Here is a 14,481-nt window from a genome sequence, read left to right as displayed (position 1 = left end):
CTCACACATTGTGGGCAGATTCTTTACTAAGCCACCATTTACAAATATTATTAATTGCATTCTAATTAATAATTCATAAGTTACCTTTCTATACTTTGAGCAAATCTAGCTACATATTACATCTATGTAACTCATATTGATTTATCTTTTCCTGTTTATATCTATTCACTGAAATTATGCTGATTATTTATCACTTCCTATTCCAAAGTATACAGTTACATAGATTAGTGATATTTAAGTCAATCATTATGATGTTCTTCTATACTTAATAAAATAATTTTCTTTTTCTCTTGAAGTGTGAATGTGTGTGTGTCTCTGTAATTTTTAATTTCAGTCTGCATTTAAACTAAGAATGCTTTCATCATGCACAAAATCACAAGATCACATTTAAAATTAATATTGGGTTGCCAAAGAGTTCACTCAGGTTTTTCCATAAGATATTACAGAAAAACCTGAATAAACTTTTTGGCCTGCTCAATAATTAAGTTAATAATGATCTCACAGTATTTACACCTAATTATTCATTCATAATATATTGAAAATTTCCTCTGTTGCCTTAAAATTAGTTTACACTGGCTCATCTAAACTAGTATCCAAGCTAGGACTGTATATTGCAATTGCTTGTTATGTCCCTTGAATTTTCCATATTCTTTAGTGAGAGTGATATCTACATTACAAAATCAATTGTTCTGTAGCATGTTCCATCTCTAGATTTGTCTGATTGCATCTTCGTGGTGTCATTTAGCTTGTTCCTCCATTCTTTGTACAATGATCCTTCATTCTGGCAATCAGCTTAGTCGGCACATTTGCAATCTGGTTCTGGCATGCATTTCACATTAAGCCATTACTCACTGAAAGTTTCCTTTCACACTGGCACAAGATGTCCTAAGCTTGGTTTCTTTCTCAGAAGATTTCTCCAGGGAAACTTGATGCTTTGAGTTGCAATTGTAAATGGAAGATAATTACTTTCTTTAAATTTCATTTTGTCTGTTTTCAAAATTACTGCCTCAGCTGTCACTTGGTACATTTTTTCTGGCATATATTCTTCCACCCATTTGTTTTCAAACTTTTCTGTTCAGCTCATTTAGAATAGGAAATATCAATATGAAACAACACAGAAAAAACAGTTCCATTAATATAGTATTAAAATAAATATGGATGTAATAAATTATCAATTAAAAGACAAAGAGTCTGAGAGGAAAAACATTTTACAGCCTTGAGAACCAGATAAGTATTTCCTACAACAGGCACATTATTCAAGAGAATATGATCCTGATCACCTATGTTTGTCTCCAATACCTCCAAAAAGTGAAAACTTTTCATGTTGTCATCACCGTGGAAAACCCAGGAGCTAAACTATGTCTTCAGCATTAAATATACTGGTCTCATTTTATTTTTATCACATTATGGAATGATAACAGCCATTATGATTTATTCCATTTTACTGATGAAAATTTTGAGACCCAGAAAAGTTAAGAAGGTAGCTATATAATATAGAAGCCTTCAATTATCATTTAACCTATTTTAGAACCTCTGTTTTAACCACTGGGCCTTCATCTTGTTTCTGATCTCCCCAGATGAAGCATCCTCATCTGGACAGAACTACAGCACAGTGTCTGAATTCAACCTCATTGGCTTCTCCAACTTCCCTCAGCAGCTCCTGCCCACCTTCTTCCTGCTGTACCTGCTGATGTACCTGTTCACACTGCTGGGGAACCTGCTCATCATGGGCACCATCTGGAGGGAGCACAGCCTCCACACCCCCATGTACCTCTTCCTGTGTGCCCTCTCCATCTCCGAGATCCTGTTCACTGTTGCAGTCACCCCTCGCATGCTGGCGGACATGCTCTCCACCCACCGCTCCATCACCTTTGTGGCCTGTGCCAGCCAGATGTTCTTCTCCTTTACGTTTGGCTTCACCCACTCCTTCCTGCTCATGATCATGGGCTATGACCGCTATGTGGCCATCTGCCACCCCCTGCGCTACAACGTGCTCATGAGCACCCGTGACTGTGCCCGTCTTGTGTCTTGGTGCTGGGCTGGAGGCTCGGTCATGGGGATGATGGTGACACTGATAGTTTTCCACCTCACTTTCTGTAGGTCTAATAAGATTTACCATTTTGCCTGTCATGTCCTTGCCCTGTTGAAGTTGGCCTGTGGAAAGGAAACAGCCTCTGTCACCATGGGTGTGATCCTGGTCTGTGTCACAGCCCTGATGGGGTGCTTATTGTTCATCGTCCTCTCCTATGTGTTCATCGTGGCTGCCATCCTGAGGATCCCCTCCACTGAGGGCCGGCACAAGACCTTCTCCACCTGTGTCTCCCACCTCACCATAGTGGTCGTGCACTACGGTTTTGCCTCCATCATCTACCTCAAACCCAAGGGCCCTCATTCTATGGACAGTAACACTCTGCTGGCCACCACCTACACAGTCTTCACCCCCTTTCTTAGCCCCATCATTTTCAGTCTCAGGAATAAGGAGCTGAAGAATGCCATACAGAGAAGCTTCCGCAGAAAATTCTCTTCTCTAAACTCTGGATGACCAGTTGGGTGGTGAAGAAAATGGGCTAGGATCATAATATTTGTCTCCGTAGAACTATGGTAAGGATTCAGATGTGTTAAAATATCTACATTCCATACTAGCTATTTATTTTTCCTCCATTTGCAGTCCTTCTGGCACCACTCTTTCATGACACTGTGTGATAAACTCCATCCCATCATCTATGTCTTAGAACATGTATTATGGTCAAGTAGGGAGCATCCCATGAATGAGTGTTGGTCCTGATGCCCATGGTTTTTTCTGAATGGAAAAGCAAGAAAAGACTTTATTTTTCTCTTTACCCACCAATATAAAATAAAAAACAACAACAGAAAATAATTATAAAAACCAACAAACATTGAAAATTTTCTCTATATCAAGCACTGTGTCCGGTGTTTTATAACTATCTTTTTAGCTATGACAAATGTAAAAAATAAATAAATAAATTATTTGTCTCCATGGCAATTGTTTATTAATTACAGGGCTATGAGAGAGAAGAAGTAGAAGCGAAAATGAAGGAGGGAGAAAAAGTAAGAAGTAAAGAGTGATTTAGAGGAGAAAGAAGGGTGACAGAGGGAAGGAGAAAGGGAAGAGGCATCAATGCTTAGGTAAGCACGTACACATGTTAAAAGTGTGTTGTTATCTCATGTCTTACAGAAACCTTTTTCCCACACTTAACTTTCAGTAATACATACATGTCTCATTACTGTGTTAAAGTTGTATATTTTGGGGTAGTGTGTTTAAAGGGCAGAGGGCTATCTCAAGATGGCACAAAGAGAGATCAGAGGTTACCTACAGGTATCTTCATTATGCAGAAAGGAAATGTTGGTGGAGGTCACATAACACGTATATCTGTTTCACTCCCATGCTGAAATTTCAGAATATATGATTGAGGATCCAGGAATTCACATTCCTCTGTGGAATGTAAATTATTAACTTAAAAGATGAGGTCAAATATTTGAGTTGCAAACAAAAGACATTTTATAAGGATAAACCCACAGCCACCAGTCATCTCATTAGCATACAAAAGACACTCTTATCACAGGGTCAGAGACCAAGGACAACACCAAAACCCCAAATATTTGTGTCTTATAATATAACAAGGACGCATATGTGAATGTCAGACTATGTGACTAGGTCACCAGGACCATGGGAATAGGGTGTAATTTGATTGAGAAGAGAAGTAAGATGATCCAATTTGACCAGAGATGTTGAACACTAAAATGCCCAAGAGAAACCTGTATCCAAGATTCAGCTCTCAATTATCCTTGTCTGGGAAGCCCTCCAGCTGCCCTCACCCCAGGGCAGAGTCACTGATTCCCACTTGGGATTTCTCCAGCTCCTGCCATACCTCTGACCCTTCCTTGATCCCAAGTTGATGACATTATCTGTGTCCAACCTAGTCTCCTCAATGCCTGGGAGCTTCTCAGCCCTGAACATGGGCTGAGATTTCTCGGAATACAGAAAGCAGGGAGTCTTTTTGTGTGTGGATATTTGGAGGAAATTTAGAGGCAGCAGTCCCTGAAGATCCCTTGTGGCCCCTGCCAGCCTCTCCAGACTCTAAGGACAGATCTTCTAGGCTGGCATCCTGAAGAGACCCTAGGGAGCAGCCAGCAGGAAAGGCTACAGCAGAAATAAGCAGACAGTATCTGCTCTAGGAGGTCCAAGCCCACCCCAGCTTATGGGTACCACTGATAGCATCACGCAGCTGAGATTCTTCTGCCATTCCCTACTGGTCACTTCATGGAAAAGGCAGGCCAGGCTGAGGGAGACCTGGAGGGAATGGTTGGAAGGAAGAACCCTACAGTTGTGGGAAGCATCACCCAACCTGGCAATGGAGGTCAGTTCTGGGGAGAAGGTCATTAGGGAAGAGCTCCATCTCGGGAGGCTGCCTGAGGTCTTCTCAGTTTGTCCATCTGAGTCTTTAGCTCTCACCCTACATAGGTGCCCTTTTCAGTTTGTGAGTCAGTGGTTCTCAGACCCAAGTCTTTGGAATATTTACATTTCTGGTTAACTCCAGCTGTTTTGTAACAGAGATAATCTGAATGTGATGTGAAGACTTCTTGGGGTTCCTGACAACTTTTCTGCAGGTCTGTGAGATCCTTATTCGACCAATGAGAATGTTTTTCATCATCTACTTCAACTAAAACAACATGTTTTAGATTGAATGAAGAAGCAGACACTGCCATCAAATTGTCTCCTACAAGGCACATATTAGGTGTATTCAAAAAAAAGTGCAACAAAGCCATTCTTCTCACTTTAAGTTTTTCTGAAAATGTTACTTGACTAAAATATGGTACTTAAATTAGCATGTGCTAGTTTTCTTAGTGTTCTTTTAAATGTACTAATAATTAAATATTTTTAATTCTTGGTTTTAATTTCTAGCATAGTAACAGTTGATAGTTACAATCCACTCAAACAAAAACCTTTTAGGGGCCTCAGTAATTTTTTAGTGTAAAGATATCCTGAGACAAAAATGCTTGAGAGTGTTTTTGTATAGCTGCTGTTGCTATTGGGAGTTTTATCTTCATTTTAACTAAAATTGTATACTTTGAATGATTATTAGATATAATATTATGAGAAAGATCATGAATCTTTGGAAGTTCATCTTTCTTTATGTAGCCTTGTGATCTCTTATTGTTCTAACATGTTACATCTTTATTCTTTTATCTTTTCTAGATAGATGCTCAGGTCTTCCCTTCCAATCCTTATGTATCTTCTTTTTTCCCTTGTAGCACCCCTCATGACTTTCAGTTCCATGTTAAAGAACAGCAGAGACAGTAAGTATGCTTGGCTTGTTCTTGATCCTAAAATAATGCATCTAGTTTCCCCATTAGTATACTACTTGCTGGCTTTATGGTGTATTTTCTGTTCTTAAACTTATTTTTATTGGAATTCAGTTGCTTTACTATGTTATTATAGCTTCTGCTGTACAGCAAAGTGAATCAGCTATATGTGTACATACGAAAAAGTGAAAGTGTTAGTTGCTTGGTCATTTTCAACTCTCCATGACCCCCATGGACCATAGCCCACCAGGCTCCTCTGTCCATGGATTTTCCAAGCAATAATACTGGAGTGGCTGGCCATTCTCTTCTCCAAGGGATCTTCTTGACTCAGGTATTGAAACTGGGTCTCTTGCATTGCAGGTGGATTCTTTACCATCTAAGGTATCAAGAAGATCCCTGTATACATATATCCTCTCTTTTTCAGACATTTAGTATATATTCTTAATCTAGCTATGAAAGTCACCTTCCCACATGGTCAAAAGAGTTTGTTTTTTTTTTAATGTGAATAAAAGTTGAATATTAGGACATTATTCCTGCCTTATTTGGAATAGTAATAAATGATTTTTCTTTTATAGCTTATTGATGTAGTGAATCACATGATAGATTTTCTGATGTTGAACCATCCTTGTCATTAATAGGATAAATCAAAGCTACATGATCATAATATATTATTTTTACTACCTTGAGATTTTACTGGGTTATATCCTACTATGAATTTTTAAATCTGCATGAGTAGATAAAATGAGTTCATGATTATCTTCTCTTACAAATATTCTTACCTGGTTTTAGAATCCAGATTGCATGAACCTGATGCAATGAGCTGGGCAATTTCATGTATTTTTCTGTTTGTTGAAGAACATGCATATGATACTTACCCACTGTTCCTTAAAAGTTTAAAGAGCTTACTTGCAAACCCAATCGGGGAAATGATTTTAGGGAGGAAAGCTTTTTACCTAACTAAAACTTTTACAAAATATTTATGTATCTGGGACTCCTAATTTTTCTTGTGCCATTTTTGGAATTTTACACTCTTTTAAGAGTTCATTCATTTCATCTAGAGTTTCATATCTGTTGACATACTGTTTTACTATTTTTGTTAATTTCCAATATTCATTATATTTATATTTACTTCCTAATTTTAATTTCATGTTTAGTTGTTAGTATCTTTTCTTTCTGTCTCTCTATCTTATTAATCTTTCCCAGATATCTAATTTGACTTTATTTGAGCACATTTTTTTCCTGGATAAAATTTCTTAATAAAATATCTAAATTTGTATATTTAACTCCAGTATTATTTTACCCTAAAACTTTGATATTTGATGTTTGAACTATTCAATTAGAAATATTTCTGAATTTATTTTATGATTTACTTTTGAAAGAAAAGATTCTAATGAGAACCCAGTGGCCAAACTATGTCTTAAGCACTTGATACACGTAAGCATTTAATCTCAGTTTATCTTTATCACAAGACTGAATATTAAGAAGTATTATGATTTCGCCCATTTTACTGATGAAGATGGTGCTGCTGCTGCTTAGTCGCTTCATTCGTGTCCGACTCTGTGCGACCCCAGAGACGGCAGCCCACCAGGCTCCCCCGCCCTGGGATTCTTCAGGCAAGAACACTGGAGTGGGTTGCCATTTCCTTCTCCAATGCAGGAAAGTGAAAAGTGAACGTGAAGTCGCTCAGTCGTGTCTGACTCCTAGGGACCCCATGGACCGCAGCCTCCCAGGCTCGTCCGTCCATGGGATTTTCCAGACAAGAGTACTGGAGTGGGGTGCCATTGCCTTCTCCATAAAGATGGTGAGACCCAGATAAATTAAGGACATTTAAAATAGTACACAGCTCTTAAATTTCCATTTGATCTACATCAGAGCCTATGCTTTAACCATTGTTGATTCTCTTTCTGATCTCCCCAGGTGCAGCATCCTCATCTAGTCAGAACTACAGCACAGTGTCTGAATTCATCCTCATTGGCTTCTCCAGCTTCCCTCAGCATTTCCTGCCCACCTTCTTCCTGCTGTTCCTGATGATGTACCTGTTCACACTGCTGGGGAACCTGCTCATCATGGGCACCATCTGGAGGGAGCACAGCCTCCACACCCCCATGTACCTCTTCTTGTGTGCCCTCTCCACCTCCGAGATCCTGTTCACTGTTGCAGTCACCCCTCGCATGCTGGCGGACATGCTCTCCACCCACCGCTCCATCACCTTTGTGGCCTGTGCCAGCCAGATGTTCTTCTCCTTTACGTTTGGCTTCACCCACTCCTTCCTGCTCATGATCATGGGCTACGACCGCTACGTGGCCATCTGCCACCCCCTGCGCTACAACGTGCTCATGAGCACCCGTGACTGTGCCCGTCTTGTGTCCTGGTGCTGGGCTGGTGGCTCAGTCATGGGGATGATACTGACATTGATAGTTTTTCGCCTCACCTTTTGCGGGTCTAATGAGATTCACCATTATGGCTGTCATGTGTTTGCCCTCTTGAAGTTGGCCTGTGGGAAGGGGACAGCCGCTGTCACCACAGGTGTGATCCTGGTCTGTGTCACAGCCCTGATGGGGTGCTTATTCCTCATTTTCCTCTCCTATGTCTTCATCGTGGCTGCCATCCTGAGGATCCCCTCCAATGAGGGCCGGCACAAGACCTTCTCCACCTGTGTCTCCCACCTCACCATAGTGGTCGTGCACTACAGTTTTGCCTCCATCATCTACCTCAAGCCCAAGGGCCCCCATTCTATCGGACAGTAACACTCTGCTGGCCACCACCTACACAGTCTTCACCCCCTTTCTTAGCCCCATCATTTTCAGTCTGAGGAATAAGGAGCTGAAGATTGCCATTCAGAGAAGCTTCCACAGAAAATTCTCTTCTCTAGGCTTCTAATGGCCAGCTGGGTGGTGGAGAAATATGAACAAAGGGCTGGTGTAATAATGTCTATCTCCTTAGAACTGTTGTAAGGATTTAGGTTTGTGAGTATACCCACACTTCATAGAGTTTGATACACACTGGCTATTTGTTTTGCCTCAATGTTTTTGTCTCCCTCTTGCATAGACTTGAGCCATCATGATCTCTTTTTTATACCTCATGTGATAAAATCTGTCTCATTATCTATGCCTTAGAATGGTAATCTATCTATAAGCAGATGGGGAGCATCAGATGGGTGTGGAGGCACAGATGCAGGTGGATTGTCTTGAATGGGCAAGCAAGAGAAGATTTTCATATAAAATAAAAATAAAAAGATAACTGTGAAGCTGATAATATTGGGTTGGCCAAAATGGTTGTAAGATGTTATAGAAAACCTAAAGGAGCATTTTGGCCAGCCCAGTAAGTACCACCCAAACACTAAGCAGTTTTATGTATGAAGCACTGTGTTACATGTCTTTTTAATTTTTTTTTTTTTTTGAGGTGGACCATTTTAAAAGTCTTTGTTCAAGTTTTTACAATATTGCTTCTATTTTATGTTTTGATTTTGTGGCTGCAAGACATGTGGGATCTTAGCCCCCTGACCAGGGTTGAAACCCACAGCCCCTGCACTGGAAAGGCAAAGTCTTAACCAGTGGGCCACCAGGGAGAGTGTGTTATCACTCAGTCATATGCGAATCTTTATGACTCCATGGACTGGGGCCCTCAGGCTCCTCTGTCCATGGGATTCTCTAGGCAAGAATACCAGAGTGGGTTGCCATTTCCTTCTTCAGGAGATCTTCCTGACCCAGAGATGGAACCCTGGTCTCCTGAATGGCAGGCAGATTCTTTCCCATCTGAGCCACCAGAGAAGTTCCCTCCAATGTCTTTTAATTGTCATCATCTTAGTTACAAAACATGTGAAACAAGAACACTATATGTTTCCAAGATAATGGTCTGCAATTTACATTTCCATATTATCTCTGGAATGGATAGACCTACCAGACGTTTTCTGCCTTGAGCTGAGCTGAGTGAAGTAGGTCAGAATGCAGGTGGAAAGAAAAAGAGAATGAACTAGTGAATGGGAATCTTTTAAATTCATCTGTAAAATACATTGGATAAATAGGAAATGGGGGACTTCCCTGGTGGTCCAAAGGTTAAGAATCCACCTGCCAACACAGGAGACAGGGGTTTCCTCCCCAGTCTGAAAAGATTGCACATGTTATGAGGCAACTAAGCCCTTGCAGCACAGTTACTGAGCCAACGATCTAGTGATGTGGGCCACAGCTACCGAAGCCCACGCACCTAGATGCTGTGCTCCATGACTAGAGAAGCTACCTCAGTGAGAAGCCCAGGCCCCACAGAAAAGAGTAATCCCCACTCACCGCAACTAGAGAAAGTCTCCAAGCAGTCATGAAGACCCAGTGCAGGCCATAATTTTTTTTTTTTTTTGAAAATAGGAAACGGAGTCAAATCTGGGAAAGAGAGATAGAATGAAACTGTTGGCCCTTTAGTTCTTTGCTTTCTGCCATAAGGGTGGTGTCAATTGCATATAAGGAAGAAGAAAAAGAGGAAATGTAAGGGGTTTAGAAAGGGATGTATAGAGGAAGAGGGAGTGAAATAGGAGAGAAATAGAGTGAATGAGAGGAGGGAGAGAGAGAAAGGAGGGGGAAAGAAAAAAGAATAGAGGGTCAGTTCTTAAGTAAGAACCTAAAGTGTGTTAAAAGGATGTTTCTAGCTGACATATTATGAAAATTCGTTTTCCCCTTTCTTGCACATACATTAAGTAAAATATTAATTTCTCATGACTGTGTATAAGTTGTTTCTCTTTGGGGTGTATGTTCAAGGGTAAAGTGCTATCTAAAAAAGGCGCAGAGGTCAGAGGCTACTTTTGGATACTCCCATTATGCAGATGAGAAATGTGGGTGGAGGTCACACAACTGCTGAATAAAAGACTTATGGGGGGAACCTCACTGGTAGTCCAGTGGTAAATAGTCCTCCTTCTAATGCAGGGACGTGGGTTCAATCCTTGGTCAGGGAACTAAGATCCCACATGCCTTGGGGCAACTAAGCCCATGCACCACAGCTAGGGAGCCTGCATGCTGCAATGAAGACCAAACACAGCCAAAATAAAGGCAGGGGGCGGGGGGCGGGGAGTGGACTCATGGGGAAGTTTAGGTCTATCTGATTCCCATGCTGGATCCCGTGGGGATGATATGACTGAGGATCCAGGAAGGGGGCCTTCCATGGGATGTAAAGTTTTAGCTTGGGGTGAGACCAGACCTCAAGTTGGAGGCAGAAGAGATTTTAAAACAGGGATCTTAAGAATATCTATCATATATGAGTGCCTGCATTTTGTCTTACATTGTGGTAAGATTTCATTTATGTTAGCTTCTCAAACTCACAAAATACATCCATATATATCTGTATTTATGGGCTTCCCTGATGGCTCAGGAGGTAAAGAAACTGCCTGCAATGAAGGAGATGCAGGTTTGATCCCTGGGTCAGGAAGATCCCCTGGAAGAAGAAATGGCAACCCATTCTAATACTCTGACCTGAAAAATAAATCCCACAGACAAAGGAGCCTGGCAAGCTACTCTGTGAGGTTGCAAAGAATTGAACACGATTGAGCGACTGACGCATGCATCCATATGTTACACCCACATCTATTGTTACCCATATTTTTGAGTGGAGGAAAATGAAAATCTGATAGATTGAGCTATTTGTTCAAGCCACGGGCTTCCCAGGTGGCTCAGTAAACAATCCTCCTGCAATATAGGAGACCTGGGTTGTTCGATCCCTGGGTCGGGAAGATCCCCTGGAGAAGGAAATGGCAACCCATTCCTGTACTCTTGCATGGGAAATCCCATGGGCAGAGGAGCCTGGTGGGCTACAGTCCATGGGGTCCCAAAGAGTTGGACACCACTTTTAGCAACTAAACAACAATAACAGCATAGAGTTGAGCCTGCAGAAAATGAGTGACCTCTATTCAGCCACCTTATAAGCAAGAGCTGGCTCCTACTTGGCTCTCTATCAGCTGCTTGCCCCTTAAGTGGAAAAAACAGAATTCATTAAATTGGGGCTGGAGCTCAGAGGCATTCATTTCTTTGGGTTATGAGGAGGAGAGGCCACCCTGTTCCAGGAAGGGATGAAAACCTAGATTGGAAAGAAGAGACCAACTTTAGCAGACATCAATGAAATGAAGCCAAAGCTTAAAATATACTGTTCTCAGGTGGTTAGGAAGAAACACCCAATATGAGGGGCCCGGAGAGACAAGTCTTAAGTTTAATGAAACAGGCTATATGCTTTTTCTGTTTGGTTTTGTTAGCAGGTTTATTAATACAAAAAGACTGTTGTGTTTAAATACAGTTTCTTGAGCTAAAAATAATTTTGACTCCTTTTATAAAGTCAGCCTCCTGGGTTGTATTGAAAGAATCATGTTAGTTCACTAGCAATATTTGGAAACATCCTTTGTCTCTACTATAAATTGTGAAGAAGTCCCAGATGGTAAGGACTGCCTCTTTTGAAAGAGTTATGTACAATGGATGACTAAGTGGCTAACACAAGCCCCGGGGTATAGCCAGTGCGCCATGACTGATCACAAATCTGGAGACATCTTAGAATACACTGATCATCCTGGGAAATGGGTAAGAATCAGACCATGTGAATATGAGAGTATTGACAGCATAGGTGACTTCTGAATTATATCCAAGAAGGGTCAGTGTGCTTCCCTGGGATCACTAAAGAAAAAAATCAACTCATTCTAGTTTGACTAATGTCATTGCATTCTGAAATTTAATAAACTGTATTTTTACTCCTTTACCATATTTTGTATTAATTGCTTTACAAATTTATGAATTTTTACATGGCATTAATTTAATTTACAAATTAAAAACAACCAAAGAAGTTGAACTTAGTGAATGTACATAGAATTAAGAGTCATGCTCTAGACCCCAAGGGCTGGATCAGAGTAAGAAGAGTGAGGCAGGTTGATGAAAGTGCAGAGTTGTAGCCCATTTTTATTTAAAATGCTGATACTCTGTTTACTGTGAACTTTTTACATTACTTTTGATTTTTAAAAATATTGCATGAAATGTGATTTTTCTTGGCCACTGAATTGTGTGGTGGTCCCTTAAATTTAGTTGTCAAGGGGATTTGCTTGCATCTAGTCCTAACCCTACTATAGTGACTTCCCCTTGTGTGTGTGCTAAGTCACTTCAGTCATGTCCGACTCTTTGAGATCCCGTGGACTGTAGCCTGCCAGGCTCCTCTGTCAATGGGATTTCCCAGGCAAGAATATGGGAGTGGGCCATTTCCTCCTCCAGGGGATCTTTCCAACCCTGGAACTGAACCACGTCTCCTGCAGTGGAAGGTGGATTCTTTACCACTGAGCCGCCAGGGAAGCACTTGCTAAGTAAATACTGCAGGGTTTATCCTCCTTGGCACTGCTGACATCTGAAGCTGGCTCATCTTTGCAGTGGGATCTATTCTGTATGAGAGATGGACTATTTCCTGCAATATCAGTAAACAAGCAGGTCACAATCATTGGCAATTGCAGCCCTCCAATGTGAGCTGGTGAGCCCTAAAGGCATTCTGGAAGGAGAAGAATACCTTCTAGCAGCCATCAGACTATACCCGTTCCCTACGGTGAGCCCTGTAGGAACTCATATGTACAGATGTGCAAGCTGGGTCATAAAGGTTGAGTGCTGAAGAACTAATGCTTTCTAGTTGTGATGCTGGAGAAGACTCTTGAGAGTCCCTTGGACAGAAAGAGGATCAAACCAGTCAATCCTAAAGGAAATCAACCCTGAATAATCATTGGAAGGACTGATGCTAAAGCTGAAGCTCTAGTACTTTGGCCACCTGACACAAAGAGCCGACTCATTGGAAAATACCCTGATGCTGGGAAAGAGTGAGAGCAGGAAAAGAATGGGGAGACAAAGGATGAGATGTTTGGATGGCATCACCAACCCAATGGACATGAGTTTGAGCAGACTCTGGGAGATAGTGAAAGACAGGAAAGCCTGGTGTGCTGCAGTCCATGGGGCCACAAAGAGTCAGACACGACTTAGTCACTGAAAAACAACAACAGTGAGCCCCAAGGGAGTTCAGGCATGTGAAACACACAGGAAACTGGCCCAAGATATGTGAGGTGCCTATGAAAGGAAAGATTTCAGTGAGCCCAGATTCCTGTATCTTCCCACACACAGAAAAGCCCTGAATTCCTTAACTTGGGATATTTGGTTTTCTTTAATAGTAACCTTTTGATGTTCACACTACCTGCCCTTATTACAAAACTTCTATATAAACTATATAACCTGGATCCTCCCCTCACCTCCACTGAGTCATTTGCTCAAGGCTGCTAGAGATGATGCCGGGGCTCCTTCAATTCAATTCAGTCACTCAGTTGTGTCCAAATCTTTGCAACACCATGGACTGCAGCACACCAGGCTTTCCTGTCCATCACCAACTCCCGGAGCTTTCTCAAACTCATGTCCATCCAGTCAGTGATGCCATCCAACCATCTCATCCTCTATCATCCCCTTCTCCTCCTGCCTTCAATCTTCCTGGGCATCAGGATCTTTTCTAATGAGTCAGTTCTTCGCATCAGGTGGCCAAAGTATTGGAGTTTCAGCTTCAGCATCCGTCCAGGACTCATCTCCTTTAGGACGGACTGGTTGGATCTCCTTACAGTCCAAGGGAATCTCAGGAGTCTTCTCCAACACCACAGTTGAAAAGCATCAATTCTTCGGCACTTAGCTTTCTTTATGGTCCAACTCTCACTTTCATATATGACTCCTGGGAAAACCATAGCTTTGACTAGATGGACCTTTGTCAGTAAAGTAATACCTCTGCTTTTTAATATGTTGTGTAGGTTTCTCATAGCTTTTCTTCCAAGGAGCAAGTGTCTTCCACCAAATAAAACCTAAGTCTCAACTTTTAGGTTGTGACTATTTTTTAAGTCGATGTGCATTCTAGGAAGTTGAACAGCATCCCTGGCCTTGACCCACTAGACATTATAGCACATCTCCCCCTCCCCCAGTTGTAACAATCAAAAATGTCTCCAGAAAGTCCCAAGTATCCTTTGAAGGGGTCGCTTGTGAGAGCTGTTGGAGTACAGGAATGAAGGACAACCTGGCTGATGCTCCCAAGCTGCAGAGTCACACTCCTTTTGATGGCCCTTAGCACCTGGTCTGGGCTTCCCTGGTGACTCAGAGAGTAAAGAATCTGCCTGCAATGCAGGAGACCAGGCTTTGA

At 41.6% G+C, this 14,481-nt stretch overlaps 1 protein-coding gene and 1 pseudogene across 1 annotated transcript; both read left to right on the top strand.

Moving 5' to 3' along the window:
- The first annotated feature begins 1,690 nt into the window (after positions 1-1,690).
- Positions 1,691-2,542, top strand: OR10H4 (olfactory receptor family 10 subfamily H member 4). Its single transcript, NM_001389774.1, has one exon. It carries the CDS (start codon positions 1,691-1,693, stop codon positions 2,540-2,542), a length of 852 nt encoding a protein of 283 aa, NP_001376703.1.
- OR10H4JP (olfactory receptor family 10 subfamily H member 4J, pseudogene) lies at positions 7,353-8,193 on the top strand (annotated as a pseudogene).

The sequence above is a fragment of the Bos taurus genome, chromosome 7, assembly GCF_002263795.3.
Source record: "Bos taurus isolate L1 Dominette 01449 registration number 42190680 breed Hereford chromosome 7, ARS-UCD2.0, whole genome shotgun sequence".
Taxonomy (NCBI): Eukaryota; Metazoa; Chordata; class Mammalia; order Artiodactyla; family Bovidae; genus Bos; species Bos taurus.
The sequence above is the reverse complement of the archived record's forward strand: the minus strand, read 5'-3'. Positions and strand labels throughout refer to the sequence as shown.